Source organism: Podarcis filfolensis (genome assembly GCF_964270895.1).
Source record: "Podarcis filfolensis genome assembly, chromosome: 10".
Classification (NCBI taxonomy): domain Eukaryota; kingdom Metazoa; phylum Chordata; class Lepidosauria; order Squamata; family Lacertidae; genus Podarcis; species Podarcis filfolensis.
In genome coordinates, this window is record NC_139612.1 from 18,709,819 (window position 1) to 18,736,817 (window position 26,999).

A 26,999-nucleotide genomic window follows, 5' to 3' on the forward strand; every position below is an offset into this window, starting at 1 on the left:
AGTTACTCCCCACGTGGGTTGGCCTTTTCCACAAGGTTTCTACCATAGACCTTCCCTCAACCATAGTAGGGGATCCTTCAGGGCCAAGGTACTCTCTGCCAACATGAGCACCAGCCCCCATTCCCAGGCAGCTCCTGGCCATTTGTAGTTTTGCAGCCTAAGGTAAGTCACAATTCCCATAATTCCTGGAGGATGTGTGTGCTTTAAATTTATGGTGTGTACACTAGTGGGCAAAATGGTGGAAACCTTTGGGGGAAAGTGCATTTCCAAGGTTTGATGGCTCATAACACCACTTTTCTTGGAGTAATACCATTTATCAGTGGAAAGAGAATGTAATGCAACAAAGTTTGTTCAATTATCTGTATTTTGTCAATAACCAGAAAAAATAGTCAACCTTGCTTAGGTTGATATATGCAGCAGCTTTCCTTCATTTGAATGTAGCCAATGAGCATGAGTGTTTAGAGAGCCAACCAGGTGTTGTTGTTGTTGTTTAGTCATTTAGTCGTGTCCGACTCTTCGTGACCCCATGGACCAGAGCACGCCAGGCACTCCTGTCTTCCACTGCCTCCTGCAGTTTGGTCAGACTCATGTTTGTAGCTTCGAGAACATTATCCAACCATCTCGTCCTCTGTCGCCCCTTCTCCTTGTGCCCTCCATCTTGCCCAGCATCAGGGTCTTTTCCAGGGAGTCTTCTCATAAGGTGGTCAAAGTACTGGAGCCTCAGCTTCACGATCTGTCCTTCCAGTGAGCACTCAGGGCTGATTTCCTTAAGAATGGATAGATTTGATTTTTTTGCAGTCCATGGGACTCTCAAGAGTCTCCTCCAGCACCATAATTCAAAAGCATCATTTCTTTGGCGATCAGCCTTCTTTATGGTCCCCTTCATGGATCACTGCCTTGCTGTGGCGAAGAGGCTTGAATACCTCAGAGAAGCTATGAGCTATGCCGTGCATGGCCACCCAAGATGGACAGGTCATAGTGGAGAGTTTTGACCAAACGTGATCCACCTGGAGCAGGAACCGGCAAGCCACTCCAGTATCCTGCTAAGAAAACTCCGTGGACAAAGACAGCCAGGTGTTATGACCATTAAACCTCGGAAATATATTTCCCCCAAAAGGTTTCCACAGTTTTGGCCTCTAATGTATGCAGAGGCTGTGAGAATAGCCGTGTGACCTGTAAGCACACATGTTGGGTTTTCTAAAGGGTGAAGATCAACAGTTGCTTCCCTTTCCCCTTCTCCACTTTTAGTCCTCCTGTTCAGGAAGAACCCCTAAAGAGGACCAGAACTGTCCAGCTGTCTAGGATCTGGTCCAGCAATGGACTCTTAGGGGACGGTTTTTAGTCACCACTGCACCAATGAGTGGTTTTGCACTACAAATTTAAAGAGAAAAAACAGGATTTAGGAGAGGAAATAAAAGGCACTTGGGCAAAAATTGCGAATATATGAAATGAATTTGGTATGTTGTCTTTGTCCTGTAACTACAAACTACAAGGGGATTATCCTGAGGCACAGAATTTTGGAAAACTCCTGCTGTTGAACTGTATTGTTGTACATAGGCTATTGTGGGACATAGGATGAGCTTTATTAGATAGGACTCTCGGATGGTGACCCAAACAGTAGCAGACAAAATTAAGGTTACCATTAAGGTTATGGATAATTAAGGTTATCCATAAAGGTTGCCTTTATGGATGTTCTGGTACCCATACAGACATGAGATAAGAACTGGCTTCACCCTCCTTCACAAACAATAGGTTACTTAAATCAGTTCTATGTCTTCAGCTGATAAGAGCTTGCATTATTGTCTTCTCATCGCCGCCCACAAGGAAGGGTGTTGGTGTACAAATATATGCCGTAGTTTCAACTTGCCAACATCCAAAATGTGTGATATGAGCTTTTGGAGGATGTGTGGAGGAGAACAAAAGTGAAAGATACAAGAATAAACTAGAAATGAGTTGAGTTTAAATTCTGGAACCAAAAGGGACGTCCCTGTTTTCATTGGAGAAATGTTGCAGGGTATGGAATAGGGCGTCCCTATTTTCAGATAAATGTTGGGGCGGGGGTGTACTTCAAGTAAGAAAACGATTGCTCAGCTGAGTGATTTGTGACAGTGAATGTTAAAAATCCAGCAATGGAGAATTTCTGTGGTGTCCCCCTTTCCCTTGATGGCCCTAAGCACGTGCTTATTTTTCTCAGTCGTTAATCCAGCCTTGCCAGTGGCTCCCAGCAAACTCTGCTTAAGTTATAGCTGTGGGAAATTCAGACGAGGTAAGCATGAGCCTACTAACTCAAAGCAAACTAGTAACTGCTGCCTCCAAAAAATGTATGTGAAGCCAGATAGACTAACGCTTTCCCTTGACGTCAAAGTGATCTGAAAGTTCACACCCATGTTAGACCTGGTTTGCTTTCTCTTGTTATCATAAAACAATTCCACCTTTGTTGGCTCAAAACAGTCCTGCTGGAAGCCAGAAGCTTCAGTACCCAGCCGTGTCAAAATCTCTCTTCCTTCCTTCCCCTTCTCTGACTGGCTATAGTTTCCTGTTCGAGCGGCAAGCCACACACAAACCCTGCCGGCATCATGGCAAGATGCAGCGCTGTTTCGTGGATACAACTCATCTGCTTCTCCAGCGTGCTTTGCAAAGGAGTTTTGTCCTTGGATCATGTACCAATGCTGCTCTGGTCGACACACAGGTGAGACTTTCTGATTAGCCTCAGTACAGTCCATTTTAGAAACTGCTCCTTACCTTTAAAAAAGGCCTAAAACTAAGAGGTGAGAAATTGTGGTCCTCTAGATGTTGCTGGATTCCAACCCCGCAGCAGCCTCAGCTGGCATGCTCAGTGGTCACAAGTGGTAGGAGTTAGCATCATGTAGAGCAGAGGTAGGCAACCTAAGGCCTGGGGGCCGGATGCGGCCCATTCGCCTTCTCAATCTGGCCCGCGGATGGTCCAGGAATCAGCGTGTTTTTACATGAGTAGAATGTGTGCTTTTATTTAAAATGCATCTCTGGGTTATTTGTGGTGCATAGGTATTAGTTCATCCCCCCCCCCCAAAATAGTCTGGCCCCCCACAAGTTCTGAGGGACAGTGGACTGGCCCCCTGCTGAAAAAGGTTGCTGACCCCTGATGTAGAAGACCATAGGTTCCTTACCCCTAGCCTAAACTGTTTTAAGGCCAGGATACTTGAAGGTCTTAAATCCCTTCCTCTGTGCTTCTGCCTACCTTGACCATTCAGATCCTTAGCACTGTTTCATGTCAAAGGTTTCGCTGGTAGGTATGCAGGAGAGGGGCTCTGCAATGGCATGCAGTCTCTAAGACTATGCTGAGGGGAAATCTGTATGTCCCCCTTGTGCCTTATGGCCTTGTTCTAAGACATTTCTATTATGGCATGTTTGATTCTTGAGCCCTGATAATTTAGTATCTGTTTTGGCCAGATGGCTGTCCCGCTCCCACCTCCATTATGATGTTTGTGTGTGTGTGTTGATTTTAATTTGGCACTACTATTCAGTCACTATATGCACTGGTAAGGCATCAGGTTGGGTACCTCGGGTTAAGAATACAGTGGTACCTCGGGTTAAGAACTTAATTAGTTCCGGAGGGCCGTTCTTAACCTGAAACTGTTCTTAACCTGAGGTACCACTTTAGCTAATGGGGCCTCCCGCTGCCACCACACGATTTCTGTTCTTATCCTGAAGCAAAGTTCTTAACCCGAGGTACTATTTCTGGGTTAGCAGAGTCTGTAACCTGAAGCGTCTATAACCCGAGGTACCACTATATGTATATATTGCCTTGGACCCCATTTGTGAGCCAAGTCCAGGAAATGGGCTGAGCTGTAGGATGTCCATATTTTCATCGGAGAAATGCAACGGAACTGGAAGAACTGAACATGTGATTCCCTGGAGAGTCTCCATTCTTGCAGCTCTGAAATGAAAGGGACAGTTCCTTTCAATGTGGGCAAAAGGGGTTCTGGATGCCTGCCAGAGCTCTGAGGCCTGTAAGAAATAACTAGATGGGCACAAAATGCCATGAGGAAAGGGGTGTATTGCTTCTTCTTTCTGCCTCTGAAGAAGGACGCTTCTCCTCTGTGGGGAGATCAAGCACAGTGTGTGCTTGCAGGAGGATATGTTTTCTGGAAGAAAGCTAATCAATGCTTCCTCAAGATTTGTGTGGTGAGGGGCTTGGGTCTGGCACCTTCCATGGGACCCCCTAAACCTGGAACACAGAGGCAACATAGTTTTATTAAGCTGTATTGACTTGCCTTCTGTGGCACGTTTGGCTGTTAACCAGAATCACATCTTCTTAGATAATTTTCTGCAAAATGGAAATATTAACAACTGTTTATGGCAATGTGCCCTCTGCTGGTTTGGGGGCCCTGGAAAATGGCTTACTTTGCTACCTGATTGAGCCAGCCCAGAGCTTGTGTGTGTGTGAGAGAGAGAGGGGGGGGGATCTAAGTGCATTTTTTTTTAAAAAAAAACCTAAGTTCTGTAATTTTGAAAACAAATTGTCAGTTGGGAAAAACAATAATGTATTCTGAAATAACACTGTTTATTAAAAATGAAAATGCTTTCAAGTCCCCTTCGCCCTTTATCCTTATCTGATAATGGCTGCACCTGTTGTCACCACAAACAGGTGAAACAGGAGCTCTTCTCTGTAGAAATAAGATGACCTAGAATTAGAAAACTTCAGTTCATGCAGGTAATAAAGCCAGGCTTCTCCCTGAAGAACAGCCAGAAACTTGCTCCGTGCAGTTTCTTTCTCCCCGATTCCATATTAAAGCCAGTTTATGTTTGTAGTGTGATGCAATCAGGAATCCGTGAACTTTGAATTTCAAGAATCCAACAGCCTGACCTAGGAGACGTTTGACAACAGGAAGGGGGAGGGTGAAGAAGGGTGTGGTTGTCCTTGAAGTATCTCCTCTATTATGGTGTCAAGAAGCTCTGCTGAGATAGGAAATGACTGCTGTGGTTTGAACTGTGATTGTGGGTTGCACAACCATTTCGTGCATAGTTTCGATGTGCCCATAAAGCAGGTCTGGACATAGGATGCCCGTATGTCATATTTCTACTTGAAGACATTATTCAGAAGTGGCCTGTGGTCCTCCAGATTCTTTCGGACTCCAGTTCTCAATATCCCTGGCCACCATGAAACATCTGGAGATCCACATGTTCCTCATCCCTGCTCTGTTTGAAAGGCCATTCAGTCCCAAATCTGGTTCCCTAGTTGGTCAGGGAGCAGACTGGGGCAGAGAAATCTTTTTGGGTCAAGCAAGGGAAAATCAACAGTTGAAGACCTGCCAAATTCATGTATCTTTCCTTTCTTCTCCTTCCAATACAGTTTGTTTTTTTAAAAAATGCTTTCCAATGCTACCAATGGAAGGGGATATCATTATGCCAGCTCCCCAGCTGTTTGGGGAATGTGGCAGGGAAATTAAATAATCCACACCAATCCCTCCCTCAGAGCACACACACACCTTTGCTGTTGGTGCACTAGCAGCAGAGTGGCAATAGCTGTAGTCCTTTTCACGCTACCTGGGCAGAGGAATTCTCCCTCTACTGCCATGGCCACAGAGATCCACAACATGTCATGGCCCCTGAGGGACCACACAGTTGCACCCTTAATTCCTTTTTTGCAAGTACCTTTCAAAACCAGCAGAGAGCATGCACCACCTGAAAAGAGGGAGAAGAGGGAATGCCTTTATTATCATCTTACATGGTGAAACAAACCTGGTCTGCCATCTAACACAACAATGCACGCATCTCCAGAGGCAAATGTGTGCAAATTCAATCAAGCTAAAACTCATACAGTTCATTGACTAAGGTACCCCCCACCCCAGTTAGATAGCAGCTCTAAGAACTGCTCACTACCACCTCTTGCTCAGCGTAGAAAAGGTCAGTTTGTTTATTTCTAAAAAATGCTAGTTTGCTAGCAGGGGTGGAGGAAGGGGGGGGTGAGGTGGGTGTGGCCCACCACGGGTGTCACCACTGAGGGGGGTGACAAAATGATGGGTGGCACTCATCGCGGGGCCTGCAGCATGCCCGAGCCACGTGTCTCTCCTGGAATAGATGCGGTGGCTTGCGCGTGCGCAGGCTCCACGCTGCCCAAGCAGTCCGCCCGCTGCCTCTCCCCCTGTCACGGTCCAGTTTACGTGCAGTCAAAATCCTGGTAGAGGACATCGGGACTGGGGGCAAGACAGTGGAGTAGGAGCAGAAACAGGAGTCAGGAAGCCAAGGGTCCGAGAGCCAGAAGCCAAGAAGCCAAGGATCAGGAAGCAGGGAGTCAAGAAGCCAAACGTGGCAAGGCAGGAAGCGTGTTGCTGTGTCAAAGAGCCAAAGGGAAATGCTGACCTTATATCCCTTCCCGGCTCTTGCCACCAGGTGCTGTGAGTTACCAATCGGCCTCACCTGTGCGGCTGCGCCTTGCCTCTTGAGAACAAACTTAGGAAAGCCCCAGTCCTGCAAAGTCCTACCAGTCACGGGGCCTGGCTTCTGCACGCACTCCTGACACCCCCAGCCCTATGGATTGCTCACCCCACCCCTGGGTGCGCCGCCCCAGGTGCCCGAGCAGCTTCCTCCACCGCTGTTTGCTAGCCATAGAGTAAAGGTAAAGGGACCCCTGACCATTAGGCCCAGTCGTGACCGATTCTGGAGTTGCGGTGCTCATCTCACTTTATTGGCCGAGGGAGCCAGTGTACAGCTTCCGGGTCATGTGGCCAGCATGACTAAGCCGCTTCTGGTGACCCAGAGCAGCGCACAGAAATGCCGTTTACCTTCCCGACGGAGCGGTACCTATTTATCTACTTGCACTTCAACGTGCTTTCAAACTGCTAGGTTGGCAGGAGCAGGGACCGAGCAACAGGAGCTCACCCTGTCTTTGGGATTCGAACCACCGACTGATGGCCTGCTTTTGTGCCAAGATTGGGAGTGAAAGAAGCTCCTAAATGATTTCCCTCGATTTGACAGTGCCACTCTGACCAATATTTCTTTTTTTATTATTATTATTTTTTTATTAAAGGTTTTTATAACAGTAACAAACATATAACAAATACATAAACAGACATAAACAAAAACAAAACAAAAAACATGTACCATTTCATATCTTAATTTCTTATACCTTTCTTCCCCGACTTCCTCATGCTTCCCTTTTCTGTATTCCAAATTCTTATCAATTACTCAGCAAATCTTCCCTTATTTTAATTTAAATTTAATCTTTCCTTATTCTCCTTGTCTTAACCCTTACTAATAGTAACCGTTTACTTTCCAGTCCAACATCATTCTAACTTTCATTAATTTTGTAGTATTTCTTTAAATAGTCCTTGAACTTTTTCCATTCTTCTTGCGCTGCTTCTCTTCCCTGGTTTCGGATTCTGCTCGTCATTTCTGCCAGGCCCATGTAGTCTATCACCTTCATCTGCCATTCTTCCAGTGTGAGTAGTTCTTGTGTCTTCCAGTACTTTGCAATAAGTATTCTAGCTGCTGTTGTAGCGTACAAAAAGAAAGTTATATCCGTCTTTAACACCCCCTGTCCGACAATGCCCAAGAGAAAGGCCTCTGGTTTCTTAGGGAAAGTATATTTAAATACCTTTTTAAGTTCATTATAGATCATTTCCCAGAATGCCTTAATCTTCGGGCACGTCCACCAAAGGTGAAAAAATGTACCTTCCTTTTCTTTACATTTCCAACATTTATTATCAGGCAAGTGGTAAATCTTTGCAAGCTTGACTGGGGTTATGTACCACCTATATATCATTTTCATAATGTTTTCTCTCAGAGCATTACATGCCGTAAATTTCATCCCGGTGGTCCACAACTTCTCCCAATCAGCAAACAAAATATTATGACCAATGTCCTGAGCCCATTTAATCATAGCTGATTTAACCGTTTCGTCTTGTGTATTCCATTTCAGCAGCAAATTGTACATTTTTGACAAATTCTTAGTACTGGGTTCTAACAATTCTGTCTCCAATTTTGATTTTTCCACCTGGAAGCCAATTTTACTGTCCAATTTAAACGCTTCATTTATTTGATGATAGTGCAGCCAATCTCTCACCTTCCCTTTTAATTTCTCAAAACTCTGCAATCTCAATTTATCCCCTTCCTTTTCCAAGATTTCCCAGTATTTTGGCCACTTCGACTCCATGTTTAACTTTTTAACTGCCTTAGCTTCCATTGGCGACAGCCACCTTGGAGTTTTATTTTCCAGCAGATCTTTATATCTAATCCAAACATTTAATAGTGCTTTTCTGACAATATGGTTTTTAAAACTTTTATGTGCTTTAACCTTGTCATACCACAAATATGCATGCCACCCAAAAATGTTATTAAAACCTTCCAAATCCAAAATGTCTGTGTTTTCAAGAAGTAGCCATTCTTTCAGCCAGCAGAAAGCTGCCGCTTCATAATAAAGTTTAAAGTCTGGCAGGGCAAACCCCCCTCTTTCCTTTGAATCCGTTAATATCTTAAATTTAATTCTGGGCCTCTTGCCCTGCCAGACAAATTTAGATATGTCTTTTTGCCAACAATGGTCTGATATGAAATGTCATCTTCAAATTTAGCACGTCTGATTCCTCAAAGAAAAATCTCTTGCCCATGCAGTCAGATAGCTCACCTTGTTGGTATTCACCAGATCATTCCATATGCCAAATAAAACAGCCCGCATCTCTCTTTTAAGCAGGAAGGCGGAAATATTGGTCACAGACATACACTCTGACCAATATTTCCGCCTTCCTGCTTAAAAGAGAGATGCGGGCTGTTTTATTTGGCATATGGAATGATCTGGTGAATACCAACAAGGTGAGCTATCTGACTGCATGGGCAAGAGATTTTTCTTTGAGGAATCAGACGTGCTAAATTTGAAGATGACATTTCATATCAGACCATTGTTGGGTTGCCACTCCAAATAAAATTCCCTCGGCTAGAAGTGAATTGGGCTGTCACAGTCATATCACTCAGCGAGATGCTTCGGTACCTGTTTGAAATTCCACTGAAGCAGCCGCTGGTTTTAATTATGTAGCTCCAACTGCCGCCGTCGGCAACCAGAGCATCTTCCGTCGGTTTCTAGCAGCCGAATGCAGATCCTGAAATTGTTTTAATTGGGGCATCTGTTTACATGAGACCGAGCAGGAGAGGAGTCTTCTTGTTTGTTGGCCTTCTCCTGGTTGAAAACCATACCAAAAATGTCCAAAACTCAACAAATCTGCCACTGTTTGGGCTGATAGATAACTTGTGGACTTGCAAGCTCTAAATGTTTGGTTGGCAAATTGTTTGGCCGGAAGTGACTATGGACAGTTGCAGAGTGGGATAGTGATGGTCCTTACCTTTCAGCAGTTTTCTAGATGCCAAGAATAGTATTCCTTCTCCTTTTCTCTCATCTAAAGCAGGTCTGCAACCACATAGATCAGCTTTCCTCATCCTGGTGCTCTCCATGTGTCTCTGCCTACAACTCCCATCAACCCCAGCCAGTGAAGCTATGCTCTCAATAGCCTCACCATCATATTCCCATGCTGGCAGTGGCTCATGGGCATTGTAGTCCACAGCATCTGTCAGGGGTGGACTTTAGTAATCTTTCATAATAGGGAGCCATGCAAGACAAAAAACCTGGTGCCCACAAATGGATCTTCTCAATTTTTCATCTTCTCAGTTTTGCATCTTCTCGGCTTGGCACCCTGTGGGGGGAGATCACCTGCACCACCCAAAATCTAGAGGGCACCAAGTTGAGAAAGGTTGACCTGGAAATAACAACATGGGGGGGGGGGAGGAGGTTGGTAGAAGATTGGCTTCCACCATTCGTCTCGAAAATGCAAAACAGTTCTGAAAGAAAAACAGTTGTTCTAAGAGAAGGATTCTAAATAGGCCATGAACCCATGAGAAGTAAAATGAGCTGCATTTTAACAATGAATCCTAGTTTTCCAAAAGTTTTCTGTGCTCATATCCCTTCAAATGTAATGTCATTTATTATTTTTGTTACATCTAATTAATTCTGATTCATGTTTCACATATTATTTTTAAATTAATAGCAGATTTTTTTAATTAAATAAAAAACCCTTGGAAAAATCCATCTGTGAGTATTTATTTCACACAAACTTGTGCTATTTTCACACATTATTTAAAACAAAATAGATGGGTGTTTGTTCTCTACAGAATCATTTTGGATGGTGTTTATTTATTTCTCTGCTCTGATGTGAACCACGTAGATAATTTAACAAAGCCAAAAATGCTACCGTGGACCCAAAACACCAATGAGCCCTCAGAGATTCTACTAATTAAATTAAAGGAAGAACTTACATCGATTTAGAGAGCTTATCAGATTTATAAAGCCACTTACAGAACCTGTAAAATATAATTATATTATTCTAAATTATATATTTGTAAGACATGCAGATAAACATAATCCCATGTAACCACATATAATTAGCTCCTTCAACCTGAAATCATATACACATTTAGGAGTAGGGATGGCTGAACTAATTTCAGTTTGCCTCAGCTTTTTTTTCATTTGTTCGTTCTTCAGTGCTGTTTGCCACATTTTTACATCTGTTTATTTTATTTTATTTTTAAAAAGAAACCACACATTTTCATGCACATTTCTCCCATTAAACATGTCTCTATTTGCAATTTCCCTATATCTACAGATTTTTTCAAGCGTTTCCCCTCAATATGATGCATTTTATTTGCTTTCTTTTTGGAGAAAGTGTGAATTACCGGTAGATAGGATGTCACAAAGCAAGCTTGCCAGTACACACAGTTCAAAACTAGCGCTGACTCTTTATTAGCGAAAAATGATTGCCACACACTTGGCCGAGTGTCAGGCCTAAGAAGCACAGCACCTCATGCCGTGTAGGTCCTACGCCATGAAATCAGTTGCCAAGATTAAAGGTCCCTGCCTCTCCACAGCCATCTATGTCTCCTCCTTTCTTTACAAGCAGTCAGAGAGTTCACCTGCATGCTTGTCTTTGCTCCTCGCATTTCATGCCTCTTCTGGTTCTGGGAGTCAGGCAAGGAGGGGAGCTTGTCACAGTGGGGTGCGGGGAGACACCCGTGACTCTTCACCAGCCTGACTCCTCTCTGCTTCTTAACCTCCCTCCTTCCACTCGCCTGCTTCAGCTTCAGCTTCTGCCTCTGATTCTTGACTTCTCTCTGCCACAGGCTCTCCCAGCTCACTAAGCCCCGTTACCCCTTCAGCTTCCAACACCTCCTCTTCCTAGTCTTCTCCCTCTTTGACCACTCATGTGCTGAATTCTTCCAGGAACAATGCATGGAGAATCAATTCTTCTTTCTTCTTTCTTTAAAGTACTGAGTCAGTTTCCTAGGTGTGACAATTTCCACCAAAGATCCAAAGGGCGACCTACAACAGAACTGCATTGACACGATATATTGAAGGAAGTCTATCATACAGTCCATTTTTGAGTGAAGGCCATGGCTCCTTCTTCCTCTAGCCCTGGAAAACAGCAAACTATTAAAATCCAAAGGCTTTATGTGAGCAAGCACAGATGTGAAAGCTGAATAGATTGTAAAGAGGATTATTTCCAAAATGAGCCCAAGTGTACTGACATTCAGTGGTGTCTGTGAATAACAGGAAGAGGACTTTGTGGGTCCCATGCTTCTGTATGTTTCTTCTTCTTCTTCTGTGACAACTTGTAGCCACGTAAGATTGTCTTCCATGAACACGGTTTTAACAGTGAGTCTATAAGTGAATGTGGAGGCCAATTTTGGATCCACACATCCTTCCACAGTGGGGACATTGGTTTCCGGGCACGATCTGATCACGGTGAGGGTTTGCCAAACGTGCCTTCCTCTTAGCACATTTCTCCCTTTTGTCCTCAGTTTGAGCGTCTTCAAAGCCCATGACACCTTTGGTAAAGGCTGTTCTCTAATTGCAGCACTCGCAGGCCAGTGTTTCCCAGTTGTTGGTGTTTATACTACATTTTTTAAGATTTCCCTTGAGAGAGTCTTTAAACCTCTTTTGTTGACCACCAGCATTACGCTTTCCATTTTTAAGTTCGGAGTAGAGTAGTTGTTTTGGAAGATCATAATCAGGCATCCGCACAACATGACCAGTCCAACGAAGTTGATGTTGAAGAATCATTGCTTTGACACTGGTGATCTTTGCTTCTTCCAGTACACTGGCATTTGTTCTCCTGTCTTCCTAAGTGATGTGGAAATTTTTTCGGAGATACTGTTGATGGAATCTTTCAAGGAGTTGGAGATGGCATTTATAAGTGGTCCATGTTTCACTTGGTGTGTGCCATGCTTCTATATGCAGAGGAGACCAGACTGTGTTATAACTGTAATGAGAGAGAAAGTTTGACTCTTTCGACCCTGTTGCACCCCCCCCCAATTGTGTGCATACACACCCCAAAGCTGCTATTTTAGTTGGGGGTGGAGCCTCCACTGGCACCATGCAATAGTTTAAGAACCCAAAGTCAGCATCTGGCTGCTTAGTAAATGGTGAGATCAGGAGGGCTTGGCAGATTGTACTAGCTGAAAAATTAACATCATTTGGTAGTTTGATCAGAAGGTTAATGAAGAGAAATCAGTTCATGGCTAAACTGTTCCCATTCACCACATGTAAGGATGATGGGACAACTGAATGTCAGCCGTCAACTTCTTTTGGGACTGAGTTAAAACAAGAATATACCGTATTTTTCACCCCATAGGACGCACCGGCCCATAGGATGCATCAAGTTTTTTTGGGGGGGAAATAAAGGAAAAAAATTTTATTTCCCCCCCAGGCACTTGTGGTGCCGGCAGCGGGGAGAAGCGCTCTTCTCCCCGCCGCCCGCCTTCAGACCAGGTCCGGGGACAGGCAGCGGGGAGACGCGCTGCGCCTCCCCGCTGTCCCCGGAGCTTGCGGGACAGGCAGCGGGGAGAAGCCCTCTACTCCCCGCCGCCCGCCTTCAGACCAGGTCCGGGGACAGCGGGGAGACGCGCTTTGCCTCCCAGCTGTCCCCGAGGCTTGCAGGGCAGGCAGCGGGGAGAAGCGCTCTTCTCCCTGCCGCCCGCCTTCAGATCAGGTCCGGGGACAGCGGGGAGACGCGCTTTGCCTCCCAGCTGTCCCCGGAGCTTGCAGGGCAGGCAGCGGGGAGAAGCGCTCTTCTCCCTGCCGCCTGCCTTCAGATCAGGTCCGGGGACAGCGGGGAGATGCGCTGCACCTCCCCGCTCTCCCCGGAGCTTGCGGGGCTGGCGGCGGGGTCTCCCCGCCATCAGCCTCCAAACCACTTCGGGAGACAGCGGGATGGCGGCGTTCCGCCTCCCTCTGTCCCCTGACCTTGTGGGGCTGGCTGGGGCTCTCCCCTCTCACTCTCCAGGCTTCAGCGCAAGCCTGCATTCGCCCCATAGGACGCACACACATTTCCCCTTCATTTTTGGAGGGGAAAAAGTGCGTCCTATAGGGCGAAAAATACGGTATTAACCAAATTTACATTTTTAATACACAGAAATAATGGTGCAGCCACAGGAGCACCTGTTATAGGGGATTTTGTTTTGTTATATGTTGTTATTGCTCCCCGGGCTTTCATTTTATACAAAGCTTAATTTAAAAAATCAGCTTGCTTCAGTCTCAGATTTGCTTCAAAGATCAAGAGATTAACCTAGCCTTTGTCAACCTGGTATCGTCCACATGCTTTGGACTACAATTCCCATCAGCTCTTGCCACCACCTGCTGGCTGAGGTCGACAGGAATCTCATCCAGAGGGTGGCAACACAAGAACAGACCTTTTCTGCAGTGGCTCCCTGTCTGTGGAATGCTCTCCCCAGGGAGACTCGCCTGGCACCAGGCAAAAACATTCCTTTTCAACCAGGCCTTTGTTTGATTGACATCCTATGCCCTTTGAAAATGTTTGTGTGTGTGTTTTATTGGGTTGTTTGTTTTTGTTTTGATTATGTATTTTGTGGCTTTATATTCTAATTTTATCCTGTGAACCGCCCTGACACCTTTTGGTATAGGGTTAGGGTTAGGGTATACAAATTTAATAAATCACCATCATCATAGAGATTCCTTGCATTTTCCTCTGTCACCAGTGTGGTGTAGTGGTTAAGAGCGGTAGTCTCGTTATCTGGGGAACTGGGTTCGCATCTCCGCTCCTCCACATCAGCCGCTGGGTGACCTTGGGCCAGTCACACTTCTTTGAAGTCTCTCAGCCCCACTCACCTCACAGAGTGTTTGTTGTGGGGGAGGAAGGGAAAGGAGAATGTTAGCCACTTTGAGACTCCTTAAAAAGGAGTGAAAGGCGGGATATCAAATCCAAACTCTTCTTAACTATCTGAAGCTGCCTCAAGAGTGCAATGAAGGAATGTTTTCCTTCATCCTCGAAATGATGGGTCAGGAAGAACACACAATAGCTCTCTGCTAGCGAAGCCCTGGTGTATTTTCTCCTTACTCTCCTGTGCACTGGCTGGGGGGTCATCCTTATGCAAATAAAGTTAATATATGGTTTGTACATTGATTAAGCAAAATGTGCTGTGCAATACCAGTTGCATAATGTTCAACAGTTCCTTCCGTTAAGAACAGAGAGCAAACAATTCAGAATTCTGATGGCTTTCGCTGGTGAGATTTTACAGGTTTATTTATATCTTCTGCTCTGAACACTGTGATAGTAGATGTTTCTTTGTCTGCAAGTTCTAGACATAGCTCTGAAGTAATTTCTAATCTCATGGGCTATATATGTGCCTATTTAATGTCACCTTCAAGACACAAATGAATTTGCAGACAGTAAATGGAACATGTTTTAAAATGCTTATGGAAGCAGCTCATGGGAAAACAGCTTCACATAGAGTTACGTAACTCCCCTTGCACCCTCACATTAAATGGCGGAAATCATTCACCAACAGAATCAAAAGAATATTTACAAAATTATATGCATTCACGTTTTTTTAATATTAGTTTTTCAAATATATAAATAGTGCTCAGCTTATGCGTTTGTTTTCATGGATCCTGCCACAAAACTAGCCTACTTTAAAGTTGCACGCTGTGTGTGAGAGAGGGAGAGACATTCCTGAGCAGAGATGGAGACATGGATTGTGTGGTTGTGCACAAGTGATGAGAAATAGGGACATGTATGTGTGTCTGCAGCCTCTGTGTGTATGGTGAGTGCATGTGTGTGCTCTCTGTGTGTGCAGGAGAGTGTGTGGAAATAATAATAATAATAATAATAATAATAATAATAATAATAATTTATTTATATCCCGCCCATCTGGGTTATGCTGGGTGCTCCTGAGAATTGTGGGAAATTTAACATGGTAGGTGGTTTTCTGCATTCAGTTGATGCTCTATTTGGAAAGCACCAACCTTGTGAACTGCCCTGAGATCTGTGGCTGTAGGCATTCATCATCATCATCATCATCATCATTATTATTAAATATAAGAATAATAATTTATTATTTATACCCCACCCATCTGGCTGGGTTTCCCTGAGTGGCTCCCAACAGAATATTAAAAACACGATAAAACATCAAATATTAAAAACTTCCTGAAACAGGGCTGCCTTCAGAAGCCAGATAGTTGTTTATTTCCTTGACATCTGATGGGAGGGCATTCCTCAGGACGGGTGCCACCACCGAGAAGGCCCTCTGCCTGGTTCCCTGTAAACTCACTTCTCGCAGGGAGGGAACTGCCAGAAGGCCCTCGGAGCTGGACCTCAGTGTCCGAGCTGAACAATGGGGGTGGAGACGCTCCTTCAGGTATACTGGACCGAGGCCGTTTAGGGCTTTAAAGGTCAGCACCAACACTTTGAGGTGTACTGAGAAACATACTGGTAGCCAATGTAGGTCTTTCAGGACTGGTGTCGGCCACTCCCAGTCACCAGTCTAGCTGCCGCATTCTGGATTAATTGTAGTTTCCGGGTCACCTTCAAAGGTAGCCCCACGTAGAGCGCATTGCAGTAGTCCAAGATGGTTGGCCATCTTGTATATTTTCTTTGGTACCAGGAAATGCTCCCTGTTGTTAATAGGTGACAACAGCATCAGTATTTTGTAATTGTGAAGGCCCGCAGGACATAGTACTGACTTCCCATGGTAGTGGAGCTGGGGCAAGCACCAATGACTCTCTCTCATTTGGTGCAATGCTCTACCCCTGTGACAGACATTGTGTACTAGGCCACACACCTCACGGTGGCCATTTTGTGACTGGGACCCTTGGCACCGGTCTCATTTTTTAAGTCTCTATAGCTCACAGTGATAAACATCATCTCTAAAATGTTGTAAATAATATTTTTATTGTGTAGAATTCAGTAGAGAAGCGGAAGGGGCAGCGGTAAGAAAGCCATTTTCTAATTTATCAACATGCAAGCATCTGCACCTCTCTCTCTTTTATGAAAAGGAATACATACACACGCACTTCACAAACATCACACATACGTACAAGCTGCTGTGCGAAATTTTCGATCCCGTTAAAATAAAAGTAAACAGCCCTTTGAAAAATTAATTTCTTTCAGATCCTTCCAAGACTTGGCAACCACTTTTCATGAAGGGCACGTTATCTCAAAGCAGGAGCTGCATGCATTGCTGAAGCAAGCTCTGGCTTCTCCAGACCCCAGAAACGTCGCCTTGTTTCTTCAAGATGCGGTAGGTGTCTGCAATTTGTCTTGTCTCATAGCCGAGGAGTGCAGCTTGTGTCTAATGAGCCGAGATGTCCCTCCCAACGACCTATGCTATCTTTTTGTTTTTGTTTTTCAGCTTAGTGTGGATGACTTCACACGTTACGCCAGCTCCTCTGGAAATGAGACACCGTTTCGCAATGTTCAGGCAAGCATAACTATCTCATATGGCGTCTCCCAGCAGTTTTCAAAAGCAAAACAAAACGACGCCTGAAAGGAATGACAGAGACATTGCAATTCTGGTAACAGGCTGAAGGCTCTTTCCAGCTAGAGAAAGCAATAGTCATAAAATAAACTTAAGCACCTGCAATTTTCAGGAAAGTGTTTGAAGTTACCAAAGACTTGCTGTTTCTTCTGTGCGTGGATCTTTGGCAATGTGGGAGTTTCTCAGCTTCTGAGGGGTGGTTCAGTTAAGGAGATTCTGTCAGGTTCAGAGGAATATTTTGTGAACTAAATTATAGGTGATAACCTATGGTCGTATTCAACTTAATTTTACTCACGGTAGACCCATTGAAATGAATGAAGTTACTCTGAGCTGAATACCTACGTTTCCACTGGAGTTAAATGAATGATTGGTAGATGAATTCTCATTCCAGCAATAGGGCATATGTTAAAAAAACAAACAAACCTGGATGATAAGCAATCTAAATGCTTTAAGGAACGTAGTGATGCTAATTATCCATTGATTTGATGATGCTCACATAGCCATTACCTGAGAGGAAACAGATGGCTCTTTGATCCCCTTTCAACAAAAAGTACTAATGAGTCTGTGTTTTGGAAAATGAACAATGTACTGTAACTAAAATGCTTATAATCAGGAATGGGGAACCCCAAGCCACGGCCAGATTTCTTAGGGATGTATGGATCAGCTCCTGGCCATCAGTTGTACAGTGGGGAGCAGATTAGAAAGGAAAGGACTTTGCTGTTGTAGAATCATAGGATTGTAGAGTTAAATGGGACCACAATGCCCTGCAATGCAAGAACCTTTCACCCAACATGGGGATTGAACCCATGGCTGTGAGATTAAGAGTCTCATGCTCTACCAAGTGAGCTATCCAGCAATTGTGGCTTCTTCCTCTGTAAGAAGATCAGCTGCGATAAATGTCTCAGAGGTCTTGTGTTCCTTATAAACGTGGAAAAAGCAGTCTGTGCACTTTGCAAGTGCATGCAATTTTGGGGATGCAATTGCATCTTGAAGCATGAGGCTTTAAATACAGTAAAATAGGACCGGGTCCAGAGAGATGTGGAGATCTGTGTTATCACCTGAACCGCAGGTCACTTCACTGCCTGACGACTAATAATCATCGTGAGAGAATTGCGTGGCGAGTACTCGCCTCCTCCCTTGGAAAATAAAGACACAAGACACAACATTTAAGGTTAATGGGCGAAAAAAGGCCACAGCTTTATTGATTGCAGGAATTGAGCAGTATTGGCTTAGGGATTGGTCCTATCGACTAACCGGCTTCAGCCAGATTGCTTGAAGGGTTAACCGCCAGTAGGGCGAGTCCTGCTGATGCACATCAACTAGGAGCTCCCCCGGGGTCACCGCTCGGGGGCGTGCCTTAGGCCCACACCTCCATAGCTTCAGACAGGGCAACGCCCCCCGGAATCCTTTACCGGACTACGCTTCGATTTGGGGGAAGGTGATGGCGCTTCCTCCCCCCCATTCATCTGCATAACAATACCCTTACCAATGCCTAACCTCCAATGCCGAGGAAGTTGTAATGATTTGCTACGAGGTAGGCGAAAAACCAAATGGCTGGTGCCAATTTGCCAAGTGGAAAAAATTCCTACCAGGCCCCTTGATGGCGACCAACCGAGGTCCATAGCAAGGTCAGAGAGCCAAAGCTAAGGGCGGGCGGGGTGGGAAACTGGAGGAGCTGGAGCGAAGAAGAGAGGGAAATCCTTGGCCGCGCTGACCCCAAATAGCCCGGGCCGATTGGCTGGCCAGGGAGATGACGCGTCCGAGGTTTCCCCCAGTCTCGCGGGGGCTGTGATTCAGCCCCCGCACACGTGGGGAGGGCATGTAGCCCGCAACCCCACCTCCTCTCCGGCTCGGAAGTGGCTTTGTGTGGCTTCCTTAAAACTGCTAGTATGCCGCATCATAGGATAGGACCATTCGTAGTTCACACACACACACACACTATTTTAAACACAAGGTTGACTTTTTCATCAATCTATAAACTGCTTGCAAAACTGCCAATTTTCACATGTACACACAGAGATTAATTAACCCCCCCCCAAATAAAAACATTCAGAAAATTGCAAACACTTGAACATTTTTTTTGTTCAGCTTGATGATGATGATGATTATCGGGTTGTTTATATAATGAAATTGCATGTCAAATTCTTGTTGAGGATAACAGAGTTTATTTTGCATAATGGAGGCTCTAAAAGACTGTAATCAAGCCTATCAGAGTAAAAAAGAAAAAGAAAGCAATCATTCCTGCTTTAATCATCCAATTCATAATTAACTGTGCTTTGTGCTTACTACAGGAACTTCTGAGGACTTCATCATCTTCTTTAGTCTTGCCAGCTGTGGACTGCCAGGCCGTGAGTCACCTTTCAGAGTACCTCCAAGAAACGCTGAATTGGGCCTTGGTAAATGTAGACGGCAAAGAAACATCCCAGCTGATGGTTAATGGATCCAAACCCAATGTGTTTGTGATAAAGCTACCACTGACCAGCAGGTATGAGGTGCCGTAAAGGCTATTATTGTTATTTATTAAATTTGTATGCCACCTGTAGAAATGAGGACGGATGGCACGGGAGTTGAATGCATGTGAGCTGTGCAGGAGCAACCAAGCAAGCAAGCTGCCGGCTAGCTTTGCATAGCCTCTTTTTATTAGCAGAAATCAACAGTTGGAAATGGTAGTGAAACCACTCTGAACTTAACAAATTTCCAGCAAGGCACATTTCCAGCATTAGCAATTTACATGTCAAACCAGGTGCTTCCCCCAAATGTTCCCCTGATACTTGATAACGGCTGCTTCAGCCAGTGTGGTGTAGTGCTTAGGAGTGGTAGACTCGTAATCTGGTGAACCGGGTTCGCTTCCCCGCTCCTCCACATGCAGCTGCTGGGTGACCTTGGGCTAGTCACACTTCTCTGAAGTCTCTCAGCCCCACTCACCTCACAGAGTGTTTGTTGTGGGGGAGAGAGGGAAAGGAGAATGTTAGCTGCTTTGAGACTCCTTCAGGTAGTGATAAAGCAGGATATCAAATCCAAACTCCTCCTCCTCTTCTTCTTCTTCTTCACTCGTCATGCTCCAGCCAATTGGAACATTAAGCAAAGCTTCCTGCGAAGGTGGCAAAGGACAGAGACTGGGCATGGCGGCTAGACAAGCTGTGGCATGTCTTATGCTCAGGTGGGGGTGTGTCCCCATGCTGCATCCACCATCCCCACACCACCCTTCATCCAGAAATCTCAGGAAGTTCACAGCACTCTTGCATGCATGTACAAAACTCTTGTGGCTTTTTACGCAGGCCTTATGTAAGAATCATACATGTAGCAGACTCACTGAAATGAATGAAACTAAGTTAGTCACATTTAGAGGCGTTTTCTGTGTAGGACTTGCATTGGATACAGCTCATAGATACAGCATCTCCACCCCCTATTATTCAGCCCGGATGCTGAGATCCAGCTCTGAGGGTCTTCTGGTGGTTCCCTCACGGAGAGAAGAGAAGCTACAGGGAACCAGAAGTGAGCACTCCGATTCGAGAACAGCCTTTACCAAAGGTGTCATGGACTTCGAAGATGCTCAAACTCAAGACAAAAGGAAGAAATGAGCAAAGAGGAACGCACATTTGGCAAACCCTCACCGTGATCAACTCCTGCCTGGAAACCTATGTCACCACTGTGGAAGGTGGCCTCCACAGTCACTTATGGAATCACTGTTAAGATCGTCTTCATGGAAGACAATCTTACGCGGTGATGAGTGATCGCCAAAGAAGAAGAAGAAAGACAGGGAACCAGGCAGAGAGTCTTCTTGGTAGTGACACCTGCCCTGTGGAACACCCTCCCATCAGATGTCAAGGAGATGAGTAACTATACAACCTTTAGAAGACATCTAAAAGCCCAGTATACCTGAAGGAGTGTCTCCACCCCCATCGTTCAACCCAGAATCTTGAGGTCCAGCACCGAGGGCCTTCTGCGGTTCCCTCACTGCGAGAAGCAAAGTTACAGGGAACCAGGCAGAGGGCCTTTTTGGTAGTGGTGCCCTCCCTGTGGAACGCCCTCCCACCAGATGTCAAAGAGAACAACACCTACCAGACTTTTAGAAGACATCTTAAGGCAGCCCTGTTTAGGGAAGTTTTTAATGATTGATGTTTTAATGTATTTTTACTCTTTTGTTCGAAGCCGCCCAGAGTGGCTGGAGAAACCCAGCCGGATGGGTGGGGTATAAATAATTATTTGTTGTTGTTGTTGTTATCTGTATAGGGAATTTTTTTTAATATGTAATGTTTTAAGTTTTTATATATGTTGGAAGCCGCCCAGAGCATCTGCGGCAACCCAGCCAGATGGGCAGGGTACTACTACTACTACTAATAATAATAGTTGTTATGATGGTGAAAGGTTTTGACCACCAGATACTGATGTTCCAAAAGGCCAAGACTGCCGCACGTTATGTTATCACTTCTTTAATTAATGTTAAGGCACTCTGGTTTCTATAGCCTGCGGTGGAAAACCTGTAGCCCTTCAGGTGAGGTTTGATTCCAACTCCCATCACCCAGCATGACCTCTGAGCCAGACAACTCCCATCATTCTTGACCATTGGCCATGCTGCCAGGGGCTGTTTAGAGGTGTAGTCCAAAGCATCTGGACTATAAGTTGAAGAAAGCTGATCAAGGATTTTGGGAACCATAGTCCAACAAGTTCCAGAGAGTCTCAGGATCCCCCAGTGTGTGTTATAAATTTATGGTGTGGACATGACCTTTGAGAATCATCTTTCCAAGCTTCCTGGAGATGACGGGTATTGAACCTGAGTCCTTCCACATGCGAAATGTATGTGCTATGATTGATCTATGGGCCTTTCCCTAAGGGGAAGAACCCATAACACTGAGGAACAATGTTAGGAAAAACAACATGCCAAACACATTCCATATTATTAAATTTTCCAAGTGCATCATTTGAATAAAGCTGGGAGGCGAGTCATTCATCTTGACTCCTATTGCCTGACACCAAGAAACAGGCAAAAATAAAATAGGTGACGCATTTGTAAATGATAAATGGATTTATTTTAAAAAAGGAACCCTGAACAGTTCTGCGAAATCCAGTATCGTCTGAGTAAACAGAAAAAAAGATATTGCTATAATAAAAATGTTTTAGATGTGCTGTGTCTCTTTCATTATCCGTAACCTCCTAAGGTTCTGTTCACCTGACTTACGCCATCATTTGTTGTATGTTAAAAGTCAGCACAGAGCGATTTTTCACCTTCATAGTAATATGGTGAACCTGCCTTCTGAATATTTTATCCTCTGGGACAACCACAGAAAAATGAATGCACTCCAACTGGTGGGTAAAATTATTGCCTTATCATGTAGCATCATATTCAGAAGACAATTTCATGTCTCGCATTTTCTTAGAAGGCTTTTTGGAATGACTCCTGAGAATTCCCACACACATGCATGTATGCACGCATATACACAACTCTGAATGGTTTGAGAGTGTTTCTTGTGAATTTTATCCAAATGCACCACCTTGTAGTGCAAAGCAATCGCTTAAAAACCTCACCTATGCAAGCAATTCCACAGGTATTGCCCTCTAGCATATCCCAATGCACACGACACGCAGATACCATACAGTTGGTTTCCTCCAGAGACACATGTGTATCTAACATGCGTGCTGGGATTCAACAATAATCATGTGAGCGTACAGCACAGGATCCTCACCTCTGGCTCCCAGAAAAGGCGGCACAACTTGAGAGAACCAGGTGGCAATTTAATGCATCTTTAGCATGAGGTCAACTTGGCTAAAGTTTGGCAGTTTTGCTCCCCCAAGCAGCTTGGCTAGACCTGGCTAGTTTGGGAGGTATGCTTGGGGATAGTTGCATTGTCCCTTTCGGAACAACTCATGTAGTTTCGGTGGCATGTGGGGAGGCATGTCAGCGCCAGTCTCCCCTTTACAGAGGACAGCATTTCCATTGCAAGAATTGTCGGGAAGTGCGGTCCTCTACCTAAAGTCCAAATATGGTTTAAATGTAAAGAACTATAAGACAGGAGAGCAGCAGGGGCCTTGAGGTTACTAATCAACAGCACACCTACCCAGCGGTGGAGGAAGCCTCTTGGGCACCTGGGGCGGTGTGCTCAGGGGCAGGGCAAACCACCCATAGGGGCAGGGTGAACTGCCCATAAGGATGGGGCGCGTGGCACCCATAGAAGCAGAAGAAGAAGAAGAGTCTGGATTTTGTCACCCGCCTCAGTGTTGACACCCAGGGCAGGCCGCACCTACCGCACCCCCTTGCTACGCCCCTGCACCTATCTGTTCAAGGGCAACATCATGGCCCCTACTTTTCTTGGACTAGATAGCCCTTCAAATAGAGAGCTGGCAGCTTTCTCCACTATGGTGAGATGCCCTGTATTTCTCTTTTAATTAAAGCAATTATTTATTTGTGTGTGCGTGTGTCGCTCTGTGTAGCGGCGTATGCAAATTTTTATGCAATTCTATATCCTCTTATCCTGCTTTTTGATGGTGCACAAGGGTTCACCTATCCCTGCCCCCTTTCTCATCATTTGCCCCTAAAAGTTTCACTGACCCTCATACCAATTTGCACTAGACCTTATACTGACCACACATTCTGAGAAATCCTGAAAGAATAGTACTTTGTGGTTTTATAATTATTTATTATGTTTGGTAGTCACTTTGGACCAAAAATGGGTCTCAAAACGATTAATAAGATAACAGAAAACCAAATGAAAAACAACTAAAAGCAGAAAAACTAAAATCACGTATAATGCAAGATACCTAGATTTCATTGAATGGCTGTGTTGGACTACCCTGAATGGACTCGTTAATCTAATACAGACATTTCTGCATCGCTGTCTTGCTCTTCAAACATGATCTCTCATTATAGGCTGTCCTATAGGTGTTGTCAATAGTCACATTACGTAAAGTCATTCAATGAAGGCATAAATTATTGAGTCTGACAAGGATCTGATTATCTGTCTTATCCAATACCAGCTTGTTCTTCTGTCAGTTTACCCATCGTTGGATTTGTTTTTTAATCAGCTTTTCCTTACTCAACAGCAAATTACCCTGAAAACATTAGGTCTCTTAGGAAGGCAATCATTGTTAATAACAAATCTAAGTTTTAAGGGGCCAGCCTAAACACAACACATTCATTGTTTTTCCCCGTGGAAAATTTTATTAAATTTTTAAACAATAAAACAAAAATTGCAAGGCAACAATTTCATCAAAAACAAGAAATCTGGTATAAACATTTACATCCAGTTTATATAATTTATGGGTTGTGCAACTCTTTCTACAATGTTATCCATAAGAGTTATCAATGTACATATCCTCTCCACAGGCTTTATTGAGATAAGGGGGGAGAAAAAGACCCCCCTTATTAACATATGCAAAAAAGGGAAGCCATATGTTGCCAAAATTGCCATTTTTTGTTATCCCTTTTCATACCCTCCAACATAAAACAAAGGAAAATCGGGGTGCGCCTTTTTGGGGGCTGTGCTCCTGTGTAAGTTGTGATTTTTTGAGAACGCACCTCCCATAATTGCTCACATTTTGCGGCTGAGTTCTCGCGGGAGCCAGGTGACTTGTGTGAGAGCACGCCCCACACCCCAAAATAGGCATCTCGGAGAGCTGTGCTTTAACAGGAGACAAAACAAAACATCCGAGGATCCAATCAGAAGCCAGGATGGCTTCTGTAATTCCAGGATGTCAAAGTGTGACAGTTGAGGGGCATACCTTTCATAGCTCTTCTATGTCACAATGTGGCATGAGGGAAAAGGTTAGCCGCTCTTCCCAATGCCATGGTCCCAATCTGGATAATCTCCTCCCCTCACTAAATAGCCTTGGGACCGTGATGTTGGGGGGTGGGGATCATTAACCCTTTATCTCTCGCCACTGTCCAATTCCCATTTTGTATTCTCCATTTTGCAATCTCTACCCAAGATAACTGGCATCTTTCGGAATTAAATTAAACCACTGATTGAATATTAGATTTCCAGCCCTGGAGTTATCCTTGCATTCTATATGTGATCTGATTTTGCAGCCTGCTCCTCTTTCTGGAATACTGTTCCCTTACTGAGTCCCCTGGATGCTTCAGTTTGGAACATGCCCTGTCTAGCAAAGCTAAAATCCTTAATTTTTTTTTTTAAAAAACCCCAGAGCTACCAGTAAGTTGTCCAGTTGTTATATTTCTGTGCTGTTCTTTTTTCTTTCCTGTGTTTTCATTTTCATTCAAATCATAGTAGTGTTGTTGTTTCAACTGCAAGTGGTAGGCCATGTCAGTATTCTTCCCCTTCCAACATTTTCATTTTCTTTCTTTCTATGTTTCCCATGTAGGACGAATGACCTATCCACTCAAAAGGAGCTCCTGGAAAATGGTAAGTGAAACAATCCACAAGTGATCCAGGTTGTTATTAACAATTAATCATGAAAGATCAGCATTCAGGGGGAAAAGAGGCTTTCATGCATATTCCCTTGCTAGAGAAGGAATAACGTGTACAAAGTGAACAGAGATCTAGTTGCAGTGGATCCACTGTGATCCGCACCTACTCTGTGGATATGTGTCCCATAGCTGTCAATGTTTCCCTTTTTTACAGGGAAATTCCCTTATTCCGAATAGGATTCCATGCAGGAAAAGGGAAAAGTTGACAGCTATGATGTGTCCTCAGATACCATGGTTCTTATAAAAATCCACTAAGTTCTCCTTGGGGTCATATGCCAGTTGAGTTCAATAATAAGCAATTATACTTTTATTTAATTAATTAGTACATCAATATCTCCATCATAGAGCTCAAGGGATGAAACATTACAGTTTCCCCAAATTCATGGTCAATGGTCAGTGATGTCAGACGTTGTAGACCAACAACATATGGAGGACAACATATGGAGGAATACAGATCTCCTCTTATTGTAAAGGAATTTTTTAACCACTTCATGTGTTATCACCCCAGTTCACATGTCAACCAGATTCATATCTTAGCAAAAAATTGAGTTGCCTGAATAGTATTTGGGCAGTGCTGGTGGTCTGCCTACTTCATCTAATCTTTCCCTCACTTCAACTTACTTTTTAATAACTTTCAATAGTCACTAACCCTCTGGACCTTTTCTGAAACATTGTTTTGATCGGGGAAACTTAGATGTCTTACTTTGCTTTTGTGATTTGTCAAGTCCATTGTTTAACGGTTAATATTTCAATATAAATGAGCACAGACACTTCTTTACTACCTGGGAATTGTTGCCTTCCGAGATATCGTAGCAATTTTGGGTGAACTTAATGACATTGTTAAGCAGTTATAATAAATTTTATGTCTACAGACAAAATAATTGGAGAGTATACTAAGTCTTTGCAGCAACAAGGAATTGAGTCTGTGGCCATTTATACAGCAAGGCGACCTTCAAAGGTGAGTACTTTCCAGAGCCTAGAGTCCTCAAATGTTTGTCATGTGGTAAGAAGCAGATATAGTGTTTGATTTTCCCCATTTCACAAGTGTTGTGTTCGCTGTATATTACTACTAATGTTCTGCCATAAGGATTAGGCAACTGTTATGTTTTGGGTGAAGGGACAGTCCCCACGTCGTAACTTCAAACAAGACACAAGATTTGGTAAGAAAAATGAAATAAGATGGGTTATGTTTTTACACTGGTAGGGTTATTGGCCCCTGGAGTGCTCTCAGACAGAAAAACAGATGGCTTCTAATGTGCGCACACAGCTGTGTGGAAACAGGAGCTGCTCGTTCATTTAAATATTGTGGAGACAACCATTCACTCATCGCCGTATTGTAATGCGACATTTTATGAAGTTAATTGGTTAGGCCAAGGCTGGGCTCCCTGATGGATATCCTCCCATCCTTCTTTACCATTGATGATGATGAGAGGTGAAGTTCAACAACACTCAGAGGACCAAAGATCCCTCAGCCTTGAGCTGGGCCCTGATCCTGCAGAGCTTCCTGTGCTCATTGTAATATGCAGAATTCATGGATTTAGCAACTTTCTCTCACCCCCTGTTTTTCACTTGTCCTTCTGCCAGTGGCGTAGCGTGGGGGGTGCAGGGGGGGCCGGCCGCACCGGGCGCAACATCTGGGGTTAGGGCAAATCCATGGGTTAGGGGGCGCAAATCCACGGGTTAGGGGGCGCAAATCCACGGGTTAGGGGGCGCAAATTACTTGCCTTGCCCCGGGTGCTGACAACCCACGCTACGCCACTGCCTTCTGCAAACCTGAAGGTTTCCC

At 44.4% G+C, this 26,999-nt stretch overlaps 1 protein-coding gene across 1 annotated transcript in view; it reads left to right on the forward strand.

The window, feature by feature from the left end:
- Positions 1–1,330: 1,330 nt before the first annotated feature.
- Positions 1,331–26,999, forward strand: part of LOC310743911 (V-type proton ATPase subunit S1-like) — a 48,063-nt gene continuing 22,394 nt past the window's right edge. Inside the window, exons 1-6 of the mRNA XM_083574601.1 lie at positions 1,331–2,689; positions 16,425–16,554; positions 16,666–16,734; positions 19,083–19,276; positions 25,108–25,148; positions 26,086–26,171. Coding sequence (XP_083430727.1) covers positions 2,577–2,689; positions 16,425–16,554; positions 16,666–16,734; positions 19,083–19,276; positions 25,108–25,148; positions 26,086–26,171 — 633 coding nt within the window. The 5' untranslated portion in view covers positions 1,331–2,576. The remainder of the gene's footprint in view (positions 2,690–16,424; positions 16,555–16,665; positions 16,735–19,082; positions 19,277–25,107; positions 25,149–26,085; positions 26,172–26,999) is intronic.